This window comes from Myotis daubentonii, chromosome 15 (genome assembly GCF_963259705.1).
Source record: "Myotis daubentonii chromosome 15, mMyoDau2.1, whole genome shotgun sequence".
NCBI classification, from domain to species: Eukaryota; Metazoa; Chordata; class Mammalia; order Chiroptera; family Vespertilionidae; genus Myotis; species Myotis daubentonii.
In genome coordinates, this window is record NC_081854.1 from 40,589,590 (window position 1) to 40,612,954 (window position 23,365).

Below are 23,365 nucleotides of genomic sequence, written 5' to 3' on the forward strand. Positions count from 1 at the left end.
CCATTTGACCCAGTGATCCCACTTCTAGGAATATATCCTAAGAAATTCAAAATACCAATCAGAAAGAATGTATGCACCCCTATGTTATAGCAGCACAATTTACAACAGCTAAGATCAAGAAACAGCCCAAGTGCCCATCAGCAGATTAGTGGCTAAAAAAGCAGTGGTACATTTACACCATGGAATACTCTGCAGCAGTAAAAAAAAAAAAAAAAAAAAAGATCTTTTACCCTTTGAGATAGCATGGAGGGACCTGGAGAGTATTATGCTAACTGAAATAAGTCAGTCAGAGGAATACAAGTATCATATGATCTCACTCATATGTGAAATCTAATGAACAAAATAAACTGATGAATAAAATAGATCCAGAGACATAGCAGCATAGAACAGACTGCAGAATCTCAGAGGGAAGGAGGGGGAAGGTGGGTGGGTGGGAAGAGATCAACCAAAGAACTTGTATGCATATATGCATAACCCGTGGACACAGACAATAGGGTGGTGAAGGCCTGGGGTTGGGGGTGGGGGCAGGCTGGAAGGTGTTAATGGAGGAAAAAGGGAGACATGTAATACTTTCAACAATAAAGATTTAATTTACAAAAGAAAAAAGAATAGATGTGTTTTCTTCACAAAAACAGTGAGGCTGCCTGACCGGTGTGGCTCAGTAGTTGAGCATTGTCTTTTGAACCAGGAGGTCACAGTTCTATTCCTGGTCAGAGCACATGCCTGGTTTGTAGTCTGGATCCCCCATAGGGGGAGTGCAGGAGGCAGCCAATCAATGATTCTCTCTATTGACATTTCTATTTCTCCCTCTGTGAAATCAATAAAAATATATTTAAAAATATGTATAATGTATAAAAATAAATGCTTATAATTCCACTTCTGAGTATTCAAAGAAATCCAAAACACTAATTTGGAAAAGATATATGCATTCCTAAGTTCACTGAAGCATTACTTACAGTAGCATTTAAGCAGCCTACATCTCCATCAATATATGGATAAAGATGAAGTGGTACAGATATATAATGGAATATTACTTGGCCATAAAAAAGAATGAAATCTTACCATTTGGGACAAGATGGATGGGCCTAGTGTATTATGCTAAATTAATTAATAAGTCAGACAGACAGACAAATACCATATTATTTACATGTGGAAATCTAATGAAGAAAATAAATGAACAAACAAAAATAGACTTATACAGAGAACAAATTGATGGTTGCCAGATGGGAGAGGGATTGGGGGCTGGGTGAAAAAAGTTAAGGAATTGAGTACAAATTGGCAGTTACAAAATAGTCACGGGGGTGTAAAGTACAGTTTAGGGAATATTATATAGTCGGTAATATTGTAATACTCATGTATGGTATCAGATGGATACAAGACTTATCAGGGGGATCACTTTGTAAGTTAAATGTCTAACCACTATACTGTACAACTGAAACTAATATAATATTCTATGTCAACTGTAATAAAAAAATAAGACAATTATAATTTTGAAAATCAGTGCTTTCATTTTATCACATTTTTGGGTTTATCACCTAAACACATTTTAATGTGGTCTTTCTGCACATGACTAATACACTATCAAATGTGACCACCTTGCAATTTTGACAGTACCTGAATTGATCTATATTCTGTTTAATGCAGTGAGTGCACTGATCATATCTTGAATATTACGACATTGTCAAATTGCAAACAAGTTTCTAAATACTATTCCGTACCTACCTTGTTTTGGGCCAATAACAGATAGTTTTGCAGCCCACATTTTAAGTAGCTCTTTATATAATTCTATTCAGATTTCCCCCCAGTTATTCCAGTAATGTTCTTTTTTCAAAAAAGTATTTTATTGATTTTTTACAGAGAGGAAGGGAGAGGGATAGAGACTTAGAAACATCGATGAGAGAGAAACATCAATCAGCTGCCTCCTGCACACCCCCTATCGGGGATGTGCCTGCAACCATGGTACATGCCCTTGATCAGAATCGAATCTGGGACCCTTCAATTCATAGGCCGATGCTCTATCCACTGAGTCAAACCAGTTAGGGCCAGTAATGTTTTTTATAACTATTTCTTGTTCAGTCCAACATCCAACCCAGGATTATATACTGCATTTAGTCTTTTTAGCCTCCTTGAAATTAGAACTGTTCTAAAGCCTTTTTGTATTTCTTGACATATATTGTTTGAGTTCATCTGTATTGTAGAATGTCCCTTAGTTTGGATTGTTGAATTGTTTCCTTATGCATAGAGTCAGATGAATAACTTTAGATAAAAATGCTACATTGGTGATGCTTTTTCCTCCTCGCTGCACCCAGTATTGGGGGTGATAAGTTAGACCACTTAAGGCAATATCTTTCAGAATTCTCCATTGTAAAAAACACCCTTTTCCTTGCTAAACAGTCATTTTGCAGATCCATTTTGACCAGAGATCACCCTGGAAACTATGGAGTTGTCCAATAGAGGGTAGCAGAACACTGATGTTAAACCTTTAATGGTTTGGAAGGCCTACAAAAGTAATACTGAAAGTGTTTAATATACCTTTAGAAATAAGATTTGCTTTATTTTCCATGTGTCATATAGGACATCTAAGAAAGATTTATTATAACAACCACTGGCTCTACATGAGAGTAAGAAAAGCTGGTAACCGTTATTTTGAGAAATCATTAAATTTCCTGATCAAATTAAATTTTATGGACTTACTACTATTTATTAACAAAGTTGTTTGACACAAATTTCCTATTTCACTTTTAAAGCAAATGAATGGCAATTTTAAATACTGGATGGATGTTCAGGGAGACTGCTATTTCTATGATTTGTCAGAAGAGGGCAGCACCATATTTGTCAACAAATAGCAGGGACGCACTTTTTCATAAATATAACATTCAAAAGTAATATATGCTTATTTTTTTAAAATATATTTTATTGATTTTTTACAGAGAGGAAGGGAGAGGGATAGAGAGTTAGAAACATCGCTGAGAGAGAAACATCGATCAGCTGCCTCCTGCACACTCCCTACTGGGGATGTGCCTGCAACCAAGGTACATGCCCTTGACCGGAATCAAACCTTGGACACTCTATCCACTGAGCCAAACCGGTTTGGGCTATGCTTATTACTTTTAAAACATACATTATAGAGCTATATAACATGACAAGTCAAAGTTCTCTAATTCTTTCGAAGAAAACTAAATAGCAATTTGGCAGGATTTTTTTTTTAACTTAAATTATATTTAAATTTATCATAAGGAACTCTCATGTAGTGACTTGGAAGGCCTGAATTTTTTTTAATTGATTAAGGTATTACAAATGTGTGCTTATCCCCCCATTGCCCTCCCACCCCACCCCCAACAATCCTGCCCTCACCCTCTGTTGTCTGTGTCCATTGGTTATGCTTATATACATGCATACAAGTCTCTTGGTTGATCTCTCCCCCTTACCCCCACCCTCCCCTACCTTCCCTCTGAGGTTTGAGCATCTGATCAATGTTTCTCTGTCTCTGGATCTGTTTTTGTTCATTGGTTTATGTTGTTCATTATAATCCACAAATGAGTGAGGTCATGTGATATTTATCTCTCTCTGACTGACTTAACTTAGCATAATGCTCTCCAGCTCCATCCATGCTGTTGCAAATGGTAGGAGTTTCTTCCTTTATACAGCAGTACAGTATTCCATTGTGTAGATGTACCAAAGTTTTTTAATCTACTCATATGCTGATGGACACTTAGGCTGATTCCAAATCTTAGCTATTGTAAATTGTGCTGCTATGGCCTGAATTGTAATTGACAACCAGATGCAAATATAGTGTCTAGATTCAAGCATATCTTTACTCTTTTCATGTCATTCTGCTTTTTCTTTTTGTATGAAGTTAAGAGCATTACTACATCTTTAAGAAATGTGAGAAAGAACTAGTGATGACTGGGAAGAATTTGTAAGTATAAGCATATGGTAGCATTAGTACAAAATTAGTCTTTTAGTTTTTTCTAATTATACTTTAATAGTTAAATTTTGGGTCTTTACCCCCCCCCCCCCCCCCCCACACACACACACTTGAAAAATGGGTAGCTTATTAACCAGAGGAATGAGGAAAAGTAGTATTTTTTATCCTTCCCTATCACATACCATCTGAGCCAGTTAGCTCAGACTTTCCTAAATGATTCACCTTTTGGAAAAGGCTAGTCATGGAAAGTTTGTGCCTAAATAAATACTTTTCAGGAAGTTCTGAGTAAGTGAAAATGAACTTAAAATGTAATTTCTGCTGATAACACTTGAATTAACTACTGCTAATAGTGGGCATTTTCCTGTCAGGATTCCCTCTTATATATTAGAAGTGGTCTGTAATTTAAACCACTCCTACTTGAAGATATTTGATAGCTGGACCTCTTCTTATTGCTTGTTAAAAGGAGTTCTTTCAGGTGTACTGTCAATGAAGAGTAATCTGCTAATTCAGCGGTTCTGAACCTGTGGGTCGTGACCCCTTTGGCAGTTGAACGACCCTTTCACAGGGGTCGCCTAAGACCATCCTGCATATCAGATATTTACATTACGATTCATAACAGTAGCAACATTACAGTTATGAAGTAGCAACGAAAATAATTTTATGGTTGGGTCACAACATGAGGAACTGTATTTAAAGGGCCAGAAGGTTGAGAACCACTATGCTAATACTACTTTATGTCAATTAGCAAAGACCCTGAAAGAAATACACCAGTTTATAGAACGTGTTTCCTAGTCAATATGAATAGGACGTTGACACTAGAAATTAACAGAGATACTCTCACGGTTATACTTTTTCCATGCTCCCTTTAATGGCACTTAACTCTAGATCATTTATTGTCATACTTGTTTTCATGGTTGGCTGCCCTGATAGACTGTGAGCCCCTTAAGGGCAGAGGCCATGTCATTTTTTTATAGGTTCCACATCTACAGGGTTCTCTCTAGCATTGCTACTTAATCTCTGACTAGTCTTGAAAAAAGTAACTGAATCCCTGAAGATTTAATTTTTCTCGCTCGTAAAATGTAAATGTGTTAGCTGTTGCTGCGGAACTACTGTATAACAAGCCATCCTAAGACTCAGTGATATACACCAATAAGCATTTATTTGTTGCTAGTGTGTTTCTGGCTGACTGGGGCTCAGGTGATCTAGGCTTGGCTCCAAGCTACTGGTTGGCTCAGATCTGCAGCATGTGTCTTTCACCCACCTTGGACCAGCAGCTGCTTGAGGCATATTCTTTTTATGGCTAGAGATTGTCAAGGGGCACATGAAACAACAGAAACATTTAAAGCTTCTGTTGCTGTCAAATCAGTTAGCATCTGACTGATCACTGAAACAAGTCATGTGTCCAAGGTTAACATCAGTGGGGTGGGGAAGTAGGTTAAGAGGGAAGGAGTGAATATTTGCTCAATGATGGTTTAATCTATCATATACATTCTCTCTCTTAGTTTTGACTCTCTACTCTTACTGCTGAGAGGTTCGTTTGGGAGAATTGAGAAGACATCTCATAGAAAGTAGGTCCAGATTTTAGAGGACTTTGAAGGCAAGGTTCAGCAGCTTATGTTTGATTCTCGAGTAATACTGAGCCATCACAAGAACTTGAGTGGGGGATTGAGTTTTTTGTTTTGTTTTTCAAGTCACTCTTCAAGAGTAACTCCTCAATCTTTCCCAGTGAAGATTCTTTTTTCTTTCCCCCCAGTGAAGATTCTTAATATAAAACTCTCAAAATTATATATTCTGTGTCACTTTTGTGGGTGACACAGTACTGAGTGCAGGAGTGAGATGGCTCTTGATAAGAAAATTTGGTTCTGCTCCTAAGTAGCCTACAAGGAAGGAGAGAAGAGATAGAGACTTACATTCCTGCAAAGATGGAATTTATAGGATTCGCCTGTCATTATTCTTGGCCAGCCTTATTCTGGATGACCTGGTTGAACACCCATAACACAATGACTATAATTTTCCACCCTCCTACAGATGGATTGGAATTTAAACAAAATTCCTCAGATGTTTTTGAATTGGCAAGCCTAGGCAAGCTTTAGGCATTTCTCTTTATCTGAAATTTCAGGCACCATGAATATCCTTCTTTGCTCCTTATTTGATCATCAGTTTTATTGAGGGCAATTTTTGCAGATTTGAAATTAGGTAGGATTCTGAACTATAATTTTCTTCCATTCCCAAATTAGTGCCAAATTAGCCAGCTTTAAGGGATCTTGTTTCATCTTTGGGTTCTGGGTGTAGAATAGGACCTTCTACAGAGTATTTTCAAATTTTATACTGTTGCTTTTCTCTTTGAAATAAAACCAGTATTTTTCTCCCAAATATTTCATTCCCCATTTTAATTTTTACTAGGCCTTTAAAAATATATATATATTTAAATTGATTTCAAGAGAAGACGGGAAAGGGAGAGAGAGAGAGAAGCATCAATGATAAGAGAGAATCATTGATCAGCTGCCTCCCGCACACCCCCTACTGGGGATCAAGCCCACAACCCAGTCATGTTCCCTTGACCGGAATCGAATCCGGGACCCTTCAGTCTGCAAGCCAACGCTCTATCCACTGAGCCAAACCTACTAGGGCTTTACAGGCCTTTAAATGTGGGTCCTAATCTACAAGTGAGGTGCAGTAGGAGAGCCTTTTTCAGCCTTCACATCAATAACCCACAAGGACTGTGATTCAGTAGTGACTACTGGAGTGTTTCATGCTGACAGAAGTAATGGAGGGGATTTTAGAGAGCTCAAGTTTATATGCATTGCTGTTTCATTTAGCATGGGAAAATGTTAAATGAATGTTAAATGTTAAATCCGTTGTAGTAAACTTGAACCATAAAGCTTAGCAGCCAGAACTTATTGAAAGCCCAGTGGATGTTTTTCCTTGTCATTTATTCCCTTTATTTAGATTTGTTTCTGTCTTTTTAATTCTTTTGTAAACTTAATGTTTCCTTCCTTGGCACAGGGTGACTAAGGAGGTGGATGCTACATCTAAAGAGGCCAAATCCTTCCTCAAGCAAAATGAGAAAGAGAAACCACAGACTAATATCCCTTCGACTCTAGCGTCACTCCCTGCCGGATCAGGGTGAGTACTCTAGTCCCAGGCCCAGGTGTACCTGGTACATTGGAGAAGTTGTTTTCGGTATAAGGACCCGCTGTCATGACTCCTTTCCTGAAAGGGAAGGAATTATGTTGCTGCTCTGCCTTTGCTGAAATATTTGCTAAATGGAAGATGCAAAGGAAAATTAGCCAAAGGTCTCTCTTGGATACCAGTCTGAAAAAAGCCCTGGTTTACAGTGTTGATCACAGGGCTGAACATGTAGTAAACTTTACATAAAAAAAAAATAACTTACAAATAAAAATATCAGCAGTTCTTCAGAACATCTAATGAAGATTTGGGTCGTGTACTCCAATCCTCTAAGGACCTCAAAGGAACATAAAAAGATGAAAGCTTATTTACAGATAATTCTATTAACACATTTTCAGGAACTTAATAGATTTTCTTCCTTCATATAATCTATATTATTTGAGTTATTTTTAGCTGAAGACTAGAATAGAAACCTTTCTCTTTGGAGAAAATAAAAACCTCTTTTTTCTTAACCTAGATGTAAGAAGTAAAGCCTCACAGTAATATGAGAAACCAGGGCACTAGCCTACAGAGAAGTGAACATGGACCACCCCGTATAGGTAGCACTGACCACCTGCTGACTCCTGTGGGGGACTCTGTGTCCTTGAGATGTTTGGGGTAGAAAAGTCACCAATAGGGGCTTTTCTGACCCTTCTGTCAGAGTTTGCTGCTTCTTCCCTCCCCAGACATACTTATGTCATTGCTATGAATAGCAAAGTTGTTGTTTTTTTACATTAAAAAAATAATTGGTTTTTCTATCAGGGTATGAGCTTTTCTAGGACAGGCCTTTCTCATCTCTGCAGCCCTGGCTCCAAACAACACTATGTTAGACGGGTGTGCTCACTAGGGTTACATTTACCCAGAAGCAAACCCTGACATAGAGGTTTGAGTGCAAGCCTTTAATGTGAGAGGTGATTCCAAGAAGCCCCAGTAGGGAGGTGAGAAGGGGTGGGAAGAAAGCCAGCGCAGGGTGCATTACGCAGCAGGTTGCTGCTGGTGGTGGCTGGTATTCAGTCCTGCTGAGGAACTCAGGGAGATTGTGAAGAACATGGCCAGGGCGAAAAGGCTGGGATATTTATCCTCCAACTCCCATCAGTCCTCAGGCTGGGGGCTGCAGGGGCTGTAGTAAGGTGCTGCTCTCACGGTATGCCGTGGTGGTAAGTGCGAGGACGTGTGGCTGGGGCTCTGTCCACATCTGCGCCATGCTCTGTATCTGCTTCTGACTACAAGTGAACAGTTTGCTCGCTGGACAAACTGGGTTGCAGAGGTCATGTAGTAGTTACACAGAAACCTAGGAATCAAAAGGAGGGAGTGCTTGCTACCACAGTGGGAGTGATACAAACACCGACCAAGGCAGCTCTGGAAGGACCATGGTATGTGAGCAGAGTTTTCCAGGCCTGGCCCTGAACTTTTTAAGCTGTGGTTTGCAATCATCATTTAAAAGAAATAAAATGGAATAAAAGATATTAGAGGACATCACATATTAAGAGTAAATATTGTTTCATAACATTTTTATTTCAGTTATTGATGTGTTTGTCACAAAATAAACTATTTTTAGTGAGGGTTGAGATTTTCAAAAGGTTAGGTTGTAGGCTAAGCAACATGTTTTTAGTCTTATAATCATTATATTGTTTGAAAGGAATTCTCTTCAGACCAGTAGCTTTCAGACTTTATTGACTGCCACTCAAAGTAAGGAATACATTTTACAGTATGCCCTAGTACACCCATAAATATAGGTATGTAAAAAAGTGAAATAGTATTTCCCTTTACTATATATGATGAACTCTGATTTTCTGCCTTACGTTATTATGTCAAGAATGTGTTGCCCTAACCGGTTTGGCTCAGTGGCTAGAGCGTCGGCCTGCGGACTGAAAGGTCCCAGGTTCGATTCCGGCCAAGGGCATGTACCTTGGTTGCGGGCACATCCCCAGTAGGAGGTGTGCAAGAGGCAGCTGATCGATGTTTCTCTCCCATCGATGTTTCTAACTCTCTATCCCTCTCCCTTCCTCTCTGTAAAAAATCAATAAAATATATTAAAAAAAAAAAAGAATGTGTTATTTTAAAAATGTGATAACTCAATTGATTTTACAATCTACTACAACCTGAATTTGAAAAATTCCTGCTTTAGACTATATATGGAGTTAGCCTCTGCAGGCTTCTACTTGGGTTACTGATATTTATTAAGTAATGTCTCTTGCATTTATTAAAAGTGTTACTATGACTGTTACCTCTGGATTAAGTACCAAATATATATACAGGCAAAGGTTCTTCTAACTTAGGTTTCTAGCATAGTTTCAGCTAGCACAATTTTCACTTCTAGCCCCCTTGGGTGGTTTTTTTTTTTTTTGTAAGAGAACATTTATTTGGGGGCGGGGGGGGTGAAAAAAAAAGAGAACATTTATTTGGTAAATCATAGAGGTAGAAAAAGTAATTCCTAGAAGAAATGGGCTTAGCAAACAAGTTCTGGAGGTAAAGGAAGGGCCCTTGGAACTTGGGAGTGGGGAAGCTAATGGTAAAGTGCCTGGGGTGTAGGGGTGGGGAGAGAGGGGGAGGGGGAAGGCACAGGCGAGCTCCCAGGAGGGGAGCCCTCCTTGGGCATTTCTTTTTTTAAATATATTTTTATCGATTTCAGAGAGAAAGGGAGAGGGAGAGAGAGAAACACCAATGATGAAAGAGAATCATTGATCAGCTGCCTCCTGCATGCCCCACACTGGGGATCGAGCCCACAAACCTGGGCATGTGCCCTTGACCGGAATCGAACCTGGGACCCTTCAGTCCATAGGCTGACGCTCTATCCGCTGAGCCAAACCGGCTAGGGCAGGGCATTTCTTAATATAATTCTTATTGATACTTAGAGAATCAGTATGTTTCAGAAAATACCCTGTTGCTATGATTATGAAGCTAACTAGAGAAGGGAGAAGTGGCAGCTTAACAAGGTCAACTTATTTGTCACTAAGTCACTCACATGGAAAGATCACTGCATCCTGTAATCATGCCTTTCTTTCTGGGGATAATAACCTTTCTAGGATAAGAAATCTGCTGTGGGGGGTGGGGCGGGCGGGGGCTGCGGGGGATATGCAGAGATGAGATCTGTATTAGGGAGACCCAGCAGGAAACAGATGGTATCCTCATATTAGGATACTTTGAGGAGAGTTTAATAACTCACAAAGTGCTGAAAAACCACAGGGATAGGAATAGTGCGGTGTCCGCAGGGCTGGTAATAATGAGGCTCCATTACCACCCCTAGACCTGAAGGGGTAGGAGGGGGAGCAGGTTATGACAGACAGAGAGGGCCTCCTGACAGGAACTGAGGCCTTCACTTGAGTGATGGGCCCTCTTAGGGGGTTCTGGGAGAATAAATACCCAGATCTCCCTTCTTCCATCTCTTGCCAGGATGCTCCAGTGACCACTGAGTCTTGTGAAAGAAAAGGTTATTCTGACACTTTTTTATTTTTATTTATTTATTTATTTATTTATTTTTTAAATACATTTTATTGATTTTTTACAGAGAGGAAGGGAGAGGGACAGAGAGTCAGAAACATCGAGGAGAGAGAAACACCGATTAGCTGCATCTTGCACACCCCCTACTGGGGATGTGCCTGCAACCAAGGTACATGCCCTTGACCAGAATCGAACCCGGGACCATTCAGTCCCCAGGCCGATGCTCTATCCACTGAGCCAAACCGATCAGGGCTATTCTGACACTTTTTTAAATGGTAAGGAAGACTTACTCAGGATTATTGCAGTGGATATTAAGACTACCACAATATGGGAGAGAGAGAAGGCTCAACTTTGAAAAACAATAAAGACAGCTGAGGATTCATAGCCAAGGAGCAGAATGAGAGGGGGCGGGATCAGTGGGTAGAATATGACTAAGAGGAGACATCAGGGGTGGGGGGATTCTTGCTGAACCTGCCTAACAGGATTCTTGCTGAAGTCAGGCTAGGAAATATATATCAAAGATGGGAAATGAGGAATTCGATCAGATAATGAGAGTGATCAGATATTAAGAATGGGGGATTCTCTTCAAATTGACTTTGCAGGATTTTTGCTAAAACTGGGCTATGCAAGCCCAGCAAGGACAGGGCCCAAGACTGAAGCCTAGTAGAGAAGAGGGCTCACAGAAGCTTGACTAAGCTTTGATCCAGAAGAAAGTCTTTTGCCCATCCAGGACAGCATCTGGGGCAGAGAGCAGCATGGAGGAGGGCTTAAGGCAGTGGTTCTCATCTTGTGGTCGTGACTCCTTTGGGGGTAGACCGACCCTTTCACAGGGGTCGCCTAAGACCATCGGAAAACACATATATAATTACATATTTTTTGTGTGATTAATCACTATGCTTTATGTTCATTTTGTAACAATGAAATTGGGGGTTACTGCAACATGAAGAACTGTGTTAAAGGGTCACGGCATTAGGGAGGTTGAGACCACTGCCTTAAAGGGAATCAACTGATAAAATATCTTTCAATAGATTAATGAACTACTTACTGACTCCCTTATAAAGGGGTAAAGTGAAATTTGATCAAAATCAGTTTTTTTAAAATAATGAAACATAACAGATACAAGGATATGTCTGCCTGAGTAAAAAAGCCCTCAGAGTAATATATGAAAATGGGGACTCATTGAATTATGATGCAGTATACTTTGAATTTCTGAATAAATCTAGAAGATGACCCTCAAGGTTGGCCTGATTGTTTTTCTTACATTTCAAAAAGCTTCTGCAGTTGTAATTGTGCTTGGGAAAAGACAGGGTCAGGAAGAATTCAGCTGACCTGGGGTGTCTAAGTGGGCACATTTTATTAGTGCCAACATTAGTGTCTTCTGCAGGCTGCACATGCATGTTATGGAAAATCTTTTTAGGGAGAAAAATCTATAGGAATAAACTAATGTATTAAAAGAAAATTATTCTAATATTTTTTCCACAGACTTTTTATTTTAATTTTTGGAGTTGCTTCAGTTTATAGAAATTGTCCAGCAGAAACACTTTATTTATTTATTTTTTCTTTTCTCTAAACAATTTTAAGCAATACAGGAAAACCAGAGCAGCAGAGTAAAACATCCTGTCCCACATCCTTTGCTAGCAAATAGGAACAAATTTACAGCAGCAAATGTTTGTAACTGAAAATGCATTTCCTCCACATGTTTAAAATAGCACACTGCTTAGGCTATAAAAAGCCGAAGTTTATGCTTTGGGAATGGAGTAAACCAAATACCCAATTTTAATTAGAGGCAGGAATTAGAGACCGAAAAAAGCACTCTCTACATTTGGTAGTAGAAAGCACAATGCTCAGTGTCTAAATTCCTGTAGTTTTGTTACTTTAAGCTCGTGAGCACGCCTCCCTCTACCCCACCCCCACCCCCATCATCATTACCAATACTGTTGGCCACTTACATCCAGCTTCTCCCAGCATTTGTGCATATCTGGCTGGTTAGCCTTCAACCCCACATTCATTACTTAACCTTATTCTAGCACTGGGCTATTACAAAGTTTGTACTCCGACAGTAGGCATTAACTTGTCTAATTAAGGGCTTATTATTTAGTTGCCTCCTTATACAGGGGTAGACAAAAGTAGTTTGAGTTACCAGTCATCATTACCTAAAAGATAAATCATAAGCCTGGTTGGGCGTCTTCCTGTGCACCAAAATGTTGCTGGTTAGATTCCCTGACAGGGCACAGGCTCCATCCCTGGTAAGGGGCATACAGAAGGCAGCTGATCGATGTTTAGCTTTCACACTGATGTTTCTCTCTCTCCCTCTCTCTCCCTCCTTCTTTCCTCTCTTTCTAAAAATCAATAAACAATCATAAGTAAGGACATGAAATAATAAGGCAATGACAAATAATACAAATAATAAAATAATATATAAATAATAATGCAAGAGTAAACTTTTGAATTGTCACAACTGTAAACCTACCTTTGCCCACTCCCGTAAATTGGGAATGACCTAAAAAAAAAAAGAAAAGGCTTTCTTGATGTCTTAAACAATCTTATGGGTGGTGTCAGTTTAGCATTATTTGCCCCAAAGATAGGAGAGAGAGGATTCTTTACAGTCATAGTAAAGATAGAAGACCCAGAACTTGGGAAGACAGGAAAAATGCCTGACTTTCTGAGGTTGGTCAGTATTCAGGCTGTTGACCAATCCAGTTCCCAGGAATCTTTAATTTGTGTAACAGAGTATTTCTGTACGAACAGTTAATCTGCTCTCTCCCAAACTCCCTGAACGTAAGTTAATATAACTTTGTTGGCTTTTTAACATTTTAAAAATGTTCAGTATATATAGTCTTTTGATAGAGAGTATTGGACATTTAAAGTAACAAAAGTCTGATATTGCCACTATGTTAGGTAGAAATGTTTCTTCTTTTTTTTTAATCTTCACCCCAGGATATATTTTCCATTGCTTTTTAGAGAGTGTAAGGAAGGGGAAGAGAGAGAGAGAAACATGAATGTGAAAGAGACACATCAATTAGTTGCCTTCTGCATGAGCCCTGACCGGTACCAGGGATCGAACCTGCAACTCAGGTACGTGCCCTTGACTGGGAATCGAACCCGAGACCCTTCAGTGTGCAGGCCGATGCTCTAATCGCTGAGCCATACTGGCCAGGGCAAATGTTTCTTACTTTTTTTAAAAAAAAGATGTTTTTATTGATATTTAGAGGGAGAGGAAGGGAGAGGGATAGAGATAGAAACATTATCGATTGGCTGCTTCCTGCACACCCTCTACTGGGGATCCAGTCTGAAACTTCAAGTATGTACCTTGATCTGGAATCTAACCAGTGACCTCTTGGTTTATGGGTCGATGCTCAACCACTGGGCCACACCAGCCGGGCTGTTTCTAATATTTGATCAGACTCTCTTGTTATGTGATCAATCAGACCTCTGACCTATGTTAATTTATGTCTTTAGACTCTTTTAGTTTTAAAGGAATTGCTTTCATGTTGAGAGGAGCATTTCAAAGCAAATATATTTCACATGTTTTTACAAACAAGGAAGAAAAGACCCCTAAATTATTCAAAGCAAATGTATTTACATCAACAACAACAAAAAGATATATATATATATATATACTAGAAAATATATACTATAAGTATGTACTATAAAGTATGCCCATCAATTAATATACTATAAAATATATACTATATACTTATAGTATATTAATTAATGGGCATAGGGTTGTTTCTACTTTTGGCTATTACGAATAATGCTTCTATGAACACTAATGTATAAGTTTTTGAATAGACATGAATTTTCATTTCACTCGTGTATGTACCTGGGTGTAGAATTGTTGGGTCATATGGTAATTTGAATATGGTCTTAAAAAGGAGAATGCCCATAAGGGAAATATCTAGGAGTTTTAGTTACCCAGGGGTGGGTGACTTGGGTGCCTAGATTTCTTGCACCATGATTTCTTTGAAGCATGTGCAGTTCCGTAAGTAATCTCCTGCTGTAGGACAAAAGAGAGTGATGGAAAGTTGTAATGTCTAGTAGTACTATAAAAGCAATGGCTACAGAAAAGATAAGGCAGTTTCCTCTGTTGTAATTAATTTAGAAGTAAGGAAAGGGAATTAGGCCTTGATTTGTTCCCATAGCCAGCTGTAAGCTTTGTATTCAGTGAGATTTCCTGTTTGATGATAATTTGGGATTTTAGTTTTAGTTGACTCCAGGCTGGCCCTGTCCTTATTTTATTACTGTTTGTAAATAGATGTTCTTGCCCTTCCCACTAACTTTGAAATTAACTTTGTTATTCTTAGCAGATGTGGTACTGCCAATAGGAGGTGTTCAGAAATTTGTGGTGAGATATTTTGGTTGTTATATGACTTGAGGAGACCACTGGTAGGGTCCAGTGGTACTAAATATCCTGCATTGCTTAGGACAGTTTGTACAGAAAATTTTCTTTCCCAATATGCCAGCAGTGTCCCCTTTGAGACACATTGTTTTAGGGAGCTGGAGCCCCTCAGTTATATAACCAGTGAGCTTCCTTCAGTTTCTGGAGACTCCACTCAAGGACAGACACAAATGGGCAGTCCTTAGACAATCTGTCCCTAGTTGGTCATTAGGAGAGCCCTAACTGGTTTGGCTCAGTGGATGGGGCGTCGGCCTGAGGACTGGAAGGTCCCAGATTTGATTCCGGTCAAGGGCATGTACCTTGGTTGCGGGCACATCCCCAATAAGAGGTGTGCAGGAGGCAGCTGATCGATGTTTCTCTCCCATCGATGTTTCTCTCCCGTCGATGTTTCTAACTCTATCCCTTTCCCTTCCTCTCTGTAAAAAATCAATAAAATATATATTTTTTTAAAAACCAGGAGAGTTGACATAAAAGTCTGGGTTACTAGCTTTTCGTCAGAAATGAGAAGTTGTGCCACTGCTCCCTCTTTCCTTACAGCAGCAATGAACTGGAGCAGAGTAAGCGGGGTTTGCCCTTTGCTGGTCCCTCCTCAGCTGCTTCACTCATTTATGTACCTGCTTGGCTCCTGTAGGCAGGGGTTTCTCACACTCTGGGATGACAAGTTTCCCTTTAATGATCAGATCAGTTTCCTTTTGGATCCAGTTTGTTGTTTAGATTAAATATCTGACATATTATCTTTTCAGACTTCAAGTTAAACATTTCTTTACCTTTTTTAAAAAGACTAAATAGCTTCTGTTGACAACTTACCAAATTTAAGGCACAGTGCTAAGTGTTTTATTTCAGAATTCCAGTCCAGATCTATTTGAGACCAAAGCCTGTGCTCTCAGCTGCTGTGTCCTATAGCACTCTCTCTTATCCTCCTAATTGGCTTTTTACGTTAAAAGCATTTCTTTTCAACTTTATAATTCATGAAGGACTTTTTAAAAATATATTTTTATTGATTTCAGAGAAGAAGGGAAAGGGAGAGAGAGATAGAAACATCAATGATGAGAGAGAATCACTGATCAGCTCCTCCTGCATGCCCTCCATTGGGGATTGAGCCCACAACCCGGGCACGTGCCCTTGACCGGAATCGAACCAGGGACCCTTCAGTCCACAGGCCGAAGCTCTATCCTCTGAGCCAAACCGGCCAGGGCTGATAAAGGACTTTTTGAAAGCTCTTTTGTACCTTGCTGGTTTTGAAGGAAATGAGATGACTGTTTCCTCCCTTTTCCTTTGTAAGCTTTCCCCCCATTAACCATGGTTAGTCCAGGTTTCCTCTATTTCAGTCTCATTCCTATCTGATGAAATTGAAGAGACTAGCATGATTTAAAAATTGAGTTTCAGTTATGTTTGTAAATGTACAAACATAATCTTTTAATAGTCAACAAGCTGTGGACAAGATGTGATCAGTCAGCTGGGGAATAATGGCTGTTTCTATATGGTAATAAGCTCCGACTGAGGTCTGAATCCTACGTGGTAAGCAGTGTATATGATAGTGTTGCCAGGGGAGTTGGATAGGAGATATCCTTGCCCAGCTTGTGTTAAGTGCATTTCTTCTGGCAGCCATTTGTTCCAGAATAGCACTAGCTAGAAACAGCTTTTAAGAGAATGCTTCTCGGAGCTAGTGTGGCGAATGGAAATGATTGATTCTGGCACCGCTGGTGGTACTGCTTATCAGCTCCAGAATGATGTGCTTTGTGTCAGGGCAAGAAAACCCTTTATCAGATTTTTACCTTTTTGTTCTTCAATGGATGCTAAACTCTGCTTTGTTTGTTTCATTTATTCTTAACTTGCTTTTTAAATAAACATCTATAGGTATTACAGGTATAGAGTAAATGAATTTGAAAGTTAAATATTTTTTTAAAGATTTCTCTGTGAATAGTTGGCATGTTTTGAATATATTAAAGGTGATCTTATTCTCATTCACATTCTTGATTTGAAGAGATTGTTCCAGGCCATGTGGGTAACTGGAAGAATTATAATTATGTAGAGACTAGTGATAATCCTTTTTGTTGTTGGGGGGCCCACAGTATTTGACACTTGGATCAAACAGTGAAGAGCCTGCCAATGTGAGCATCTCAATGAGATCCCAAACAATGAAAAGCTTTCAAAGCAAGACCTTTTTTTCATTTGTGGTCACCAAATTCGGGTAATTTCTGTCAATTTGGATTAAATACCTGCATCAAATACTATGAATCTAGCAAGTGTCCCTAGTGGTTTTCAAAGTTGCTGAGAGGTAAACTAATTCTGCCTGGTGTTCTTAGAAAATCCTCTGAGGAGAAAGACTTTATTGTATAGTGCAGCCTTTTCCCTTTACCTTTATTCTTGAGCTATAGTGCCACCAAGTTTCAGAAATGTGAGTTTACTAGTAAGAGCCAAGTGCCTATATCTGTTATAAACTTTAAAAACTTTATTTTGCTATATTTCTATATCATTAGTTATGCCAAATTTCTCTTGGTGTGAATTATGAGTCAGTAAAGTGAGGATCTTGGAGATGTAAAGAAGAATAGGAAGAATCGGTAGCCAAAGTTATGACGGTCACAAAGTTTACTGAGTCTGATTATAGGAAATTGATTTAGAAACAAGGATATAGAAGCTTCCATTGAAGGAGAAAATTGTGATGTTCTAGGAATGAAGTGGAAATACTTCATTTCACTAATGAAATCACTTAATTTCACTAATTTATTAATGGCTTCATGTATTTTAACTTCTCTTTGTACACTAGAGGGCAGAATCCCCCCTGGGAAGACAGTTAGTTGTCTTTGGCAAGATCCCAGGAACTTGAAGCGTTCCCAAGGTTTGGTATAAGAGTGTGTCACATTTTTCTTTGGCTAATTAGGTTAGTCTCTTGATATTAGAGTTCTATGTGCTATATAGTTTCTACATTTTTCTTTTATTAGAATTTGTTTCAAATTCTACCATTGTGTTTAGAAAGTGAAGATGATTTTTCTTTTCTCATTTATTTCCTTGAGATGCAAAGCTTTTATTGTTGTTGTTTTTTATTACAAATAAGAAAGTAAAAATGACGCATAGTCCCACCACTTAAATTTTTTCAGAAAGCAGGCAGTGAAAGTTTCTTCTACCTACCTTTTCTTCATTCCCAGTCTAAGAGGCTAATTGTTGTAAACTATTTATTAGTTTTGTGCTTATTTTTCCATATGCTTTGCTAATATATTGTAATTATATATACATTAAAACAAAAATGGACTCACTCTATTTTAGTCTGCAATTTGAATTTTTAACAATCTAGGGCATCTTTCCAGGCTCAGTATAAACACCTCTATTTTTTTTTTAAATGCCTGAATGGTACTTTCTTGTGTGAATAATCTATAATTTGAGTAACAATTCCATTATTGATGAATACTAGTTTTCCAAATTTTACAGTTATGAGTAATTCTGTAATAATCCTTGCAATACAGTATATGTTACTTCTGGAGGATAGATTCTTAGAAGTGTGATTGCTGGGTCACCAGATGTGTGTGCACTGTAAATCCTAATAGATGTTGCCAATTAGGCAACACCAATTTGAAATCTCTCCATTGTTACGCAAGGGTCCATTTCTGCACACCATTACCAGTAGTCGTCAGGGTTTTCTCCACAATTATGTTAACTAGATCTTCACAAACTGCTGGTTTGAGTTGTGGCTTAAAATTTCCCCTCCTTTGAAAACCTCTACCAAAAACATACTTCTTTTCAAGAAGTAAATTAATGTTACATTTTTGTGCTTTTGTCAAGTGTTACAAAAAAAAGAATAAATTAAGATTTGGGGTGTCATCTATATCATATTGTATCAAATCATCAGAGTTAATTCTCAGTCACTTAAGAATTCATGTAAAAATATGAGTTTTATAAATACTGGGGGAAATTGTGAGCCAATTTAGGGACTGTATATTATAGATCCTTTAAAACATTGTGCTACTTCTCTCTTAGGTCCTTAATGTTGGAAGTTACATATTTCCAAATGTTTCAACATTAGTGAAGAACAATTTCTTCAAAGCATGACAATCAATGATTCTTATATTCTCATCAGGTTCTAATACAGGTATTTTGCTGCCATTTCATGGAAGGTTATGATTATATACAAAGATTCATATTGGGTAAATATTTTAATTTGGATTGGGGGATTTTTCTTATGGGAGAGGCTGAGCAGCTGTGTTCTAATTATTTTGGTCAGGGATTGAAGAGCCGGCTGATCTGATGTTTAGCATTTACTGTATTCAGTTACTTAGCCTTGGATTCTTGCCAAAGCCTTATGTTACCCAAGGGAACCTATGATAAATTTAAGCTGAAATAATTTAAAACTTTTAAACTAGGCTAATATTTCCATATCGTTGAGAAAATGGAAAGCTGAACAAGTCTTCATCTTTAGGTCTAGTAATTCTGGATGCATATGATCCATAAAAAAGTCACAGCCTTTTGATTATTAACCTTTCCTTTCCTTTGAAATGTGTTACAATTCAATGGCTGCTAATTTGAGAATGAGCAGGGAAAAACCGTCCTTTGTATTGACTTCTGCTTGAAACTGGGATCCCTTAGCCTTAGCTGCCTGTGAGATGGTGAGCTATAGGAGTCAGAAACCAAAAATGAGTTTTCTCTATAGTCAGAGGGAATGTCACATGACTTATTTGGACCAGAAGTGAGAATTAGAATGATCCAAGGAATACAATGTACCAAACACTCTTGATCTTGGTCTTTTGTCTAGTATAGCTAGCTTCAAAGAAAAGATTTGAGGGAAAGTTTCCTTTAAAATAGTAACCACAAATGTTGTGTCTGCTTCTCAGCTATGTTTCTGTGTTGTACTGTGTGTGGGTTAACTAAATTCAAGTTTTTTATATCATTTCAGAAAGTCATTCTGATTTAACTTGCGTTGGACCAATCTGAACCTTATTTTCTCAGTCTTGATGTGGTGAAGCCAATTTTCCTGTTGGGCTAAACTTGGGTCTGCTGTGCGATTTACATTATTGTACAAGAATGAGCCAGGCAGAATTTCAGCTCTGTGAAGGTTTAGATTATGAAGTATCTGTCTTTATAAAATTGGAGTTATATTTTTTAAAAACTTCTTCGATGTTAGGACTTTGTTTAACACCATAATGAAAGCAAAGGATCATTATTTCCCAGGTATGGAAGGGAAAGTCTATGATAAAGGCTTTTATTTTTCCTTACATTGTATCAATCACTGAGGTAATTGGTTGGCAATGGAAAATGGAACACAACTCCTTGCTCCTAATATGATGTGTCATCTAATTTTGATATACTGTCTCAGAAATCCAAGGTCAAAGATACTTCTTTCTGATAAGACTGGTACACCTTTGAGCTTTCTACTGTCATCTTTCTATATTTGTTTAGAGTTTTCCCCAGATTCACAGGCCTCCTCTCCTTATGCATTTAATAATAGCATTCGTCTACTCCAACAGCTTTAACCATCTATAGGACTGCCTTTTTCCTGAGCTCCTGCTTGTGGAAATGTATTCTGAATTCCCTTAGCACCACATTGGTCCAGCGTTTAACTCATTATCTCTAAATCCTCCCATTTTACAAAGCTGAAGAAATACAGTCTATGAAGTTAAATAGCTTGCAGGAGAGAGAGAGCCTAGACTAGAATGTAAGGCTGCTTTCCAATCCAGTTTCCTAATCTGCTGCGCCAAAGTGTGAACCACCACTATTCTCTCATTCACTCAGGCCCCAACCTCAGTGCCATCTTCAATTCTTCCCTTTTCTTTCTTGCCTTCCCCACTACCCAACTGCCCAATCCATTACCTTCTTTTAATTTCACCTTCAAAATGTCTAAAAAATATTCATTTATATTCTTCCTGTTTTGCTCCTTCCCCTCTTTCCTCTATAGTTCATCTTAATTCCCATTGCCTTTATTTCTGGATTTTCTGAAGTATCTGACTTCATGTAATTTCTTTTGAAAGGCTTGGACTATTGTAATTATTTCCTAAATTACAATATTCTATATCCACTCTACATGCCTCTGCTAGAATAATTTGGTAGAGATTTAATTTAGATCATACCACTTGCTCAAAAATTTGATCTTTGTTTCCTAATATTAAGTTCAAATTCTTTAGCCTGATATTAGTGAACACCACACTTGAGCTCCAGCCAACCACACCTTTTTCTGAGTTACTTTATTTGACAGCCAGAAAGGAGTCCTTCCCTTTGACCCTTACTCTCTTTCAGCTTTGTTCAAACTGTTCGACCCCCTCCTCCGTTGCCCTCATTTCTCTCCATCCTGCCCATTTTTCAAGCCCCACCTCTGCCCTCCCAAACCCTTCCCTAATACATGTCCTCTTTCTTCGTATTCCTGTTCCCCTAATGGCCCTTTAAATATTTGACCATGAAGCATAGTTATTTTATTCTTTCTTATTCATGCCCTACAAAGAGTAAAGACTCTTAAGATCTTTTCTTCGACTTTGGATTTCTGTAGTTTCAGTAATGTGCATGATGTGGATTTTGTTCCTTAAATCTAAGCATTTGTGGCTTTTGAAAGTTCTTGAAGATTCTCAGGTGTTATCTCTTTGAATGTTGCCCCTTTGCACTCTATTATCTCCTAGAATTTCAGTTATGTAGTCAGATCTCATGTTGTTCTCCTTATCACTGTACTTCTCTGGCATTTTCCATTTCATTATTTCTCTGAGTTGTCTTCTGGCTATTCCCTATGTTCCAGTTCTTGTTTTTCAGCTGTGTTTAACCTATTTCAACTTGTCCATTGAATTTAATTTCAGTGACTACATTTTTTAGTTTTAAAAATCCTATTTGGTTAGTTTTCAGATCTACCTGTTCTTTTTCTATAGGATCTGAGATTTTCTTTTATATGTGTAATAATTTTAAGTATACTTTCTTTATAGTTGCTGTCTGATGTTTTTTTTTTTTTATCAGAAGTTCTTGGGGTTCTAAAGCTGTTTTTATTTTACTTGTGGGATGTCATAGTAGATTATTTCCTTTCCTGTTTAGTATTTTTTGCACTTATCGTTAGCAAGGTTTTATCTGTGGGGTGATCTCAGGTGCCCTGAGGTGAAGTTGTATTTCTCTAAAGTGGAGATAAATTTCTTTCTTTTCAGATGTCCTGGCTTGGGATTATTTTTATGTTAATTTCTTACTTTGGAGTTCTTGGAATATTCAGGTATTATATTTGCAAAAATTATGAGCCACAAATTCATGTGATTGCAGGCCCAGGCTATGAGTTGTCAGGAGCCACTCCCCCCCCACCCCCCACCCCCATTCCCTATAGCCCAAGCCGAGAGAAACTTTCTTGTCTGTTTCCTGTGCTGTTAGGTGAATGTTTTCTAGTCTGTCCTTTCCCTGAGGATGCATAGTTTCCACTTTATTTAGGGTTTTAGTTCTAGATTTCCACTTTCTTATAAGCTTAAGATCAGTTCTGTTATTATGTGGATAATAAAACCCATGTCGAAAGTTATTGAAACTTCTTCCCTTACCCCACTGACAACCGCCCCCCCCCCCCCCCCCCCCCCCCCCGCCGCCCAGACTCTGTATCAGCTCATATTCTACTATGGTGGTTTTCAGTTTTCTTTCTTTCTTTCTTTCTTTCTTTCTTTCTTTCTTTCTTTCTTTCTTTCTTTCTTTCTTTCTTTCTCTCTTTCTTTCTTTCTTTCTTTCTTTCTTTCTTTCTTTCTTTCTTTCTAAATATATTTTTATTGATTTCAGACAGGAAGGGAGAGAGAAACATCAATGATGAGAGAGAATCATGGATCAGCTGCCTCCTGCACGCCCCCCACTGGGAATCGAGCCTGCAACCCGGGCATGTGCCCTTGACCGGAATTGAACCTGGGACCTTTCAGTCTGCAGGTCGACGCTCTATCCACTGAGCCAAACCAGCCAGGGCTCTTTCTTTTTTTTTAAAAAAAAAATCTTTTTTAAAAATACACTTTTGTTGATTTCAGAGAGGAAAGAAGAGGGAGCAAGAGATAGAAACATCAATGATGAGAGCATATCATTGATCAGCTGCCTCCTGCATGTTCACTCTGGAGGATCGAGCCTGCAACCCAGGCATGTGCCCTGACTGGGAATTGAACCATCCATCTCCTGGTTCATAGGTCGATTCTCAACCACTGAGCCACACAGTGGCTTTCTTTTGTATGTCCAGTCTGGTACATAGTAAATAATTTATAGGTATTTGTTGAATGAATGAATAAATGAATAGCTTTTATTAATGATCACCATTTTTAAAAAGTCTTGGGTAAACTTTGACTAAGGAGATTTCATTCTTATTCTTTTGGTTATATATATTCTTAATTTTTTAAAGCAGGAATGTTTTTGGTTACATAGTTTGTGCTCCGGAAGTAACTGACCCTGGAAACAGACTGTAATGTCTGTTATACGATTGGAATGACAATGTATTTCAGCTTAATCATGCCATAGTTCAAGCA

The 23,365-nt window shown here is 38.5% G+C and overlaps 1 protein-coding gene across 1 annotated transcript in view; it reads left to right on the forward strand.

Annotated features, from left to right (window-relative positions):
- Positions 1–23,365, forward strand: part of CFDP1 (craniofacial development protein 1) — a 103,356-nt gene that overhangs the window by 17,597 nt on the left and 62,394 nt on the right. Inside the window, exon 5 of the mRNA XM_059667422.1 lies at positions 6,935–7,054. Coding sequence (XP_059523405.1) covers positions 6,935–7,054 — 120 coding nt within the window. The remainder of the gene's footprint in view (positions 1–6,934; positions 7,055–23,365) is intronic.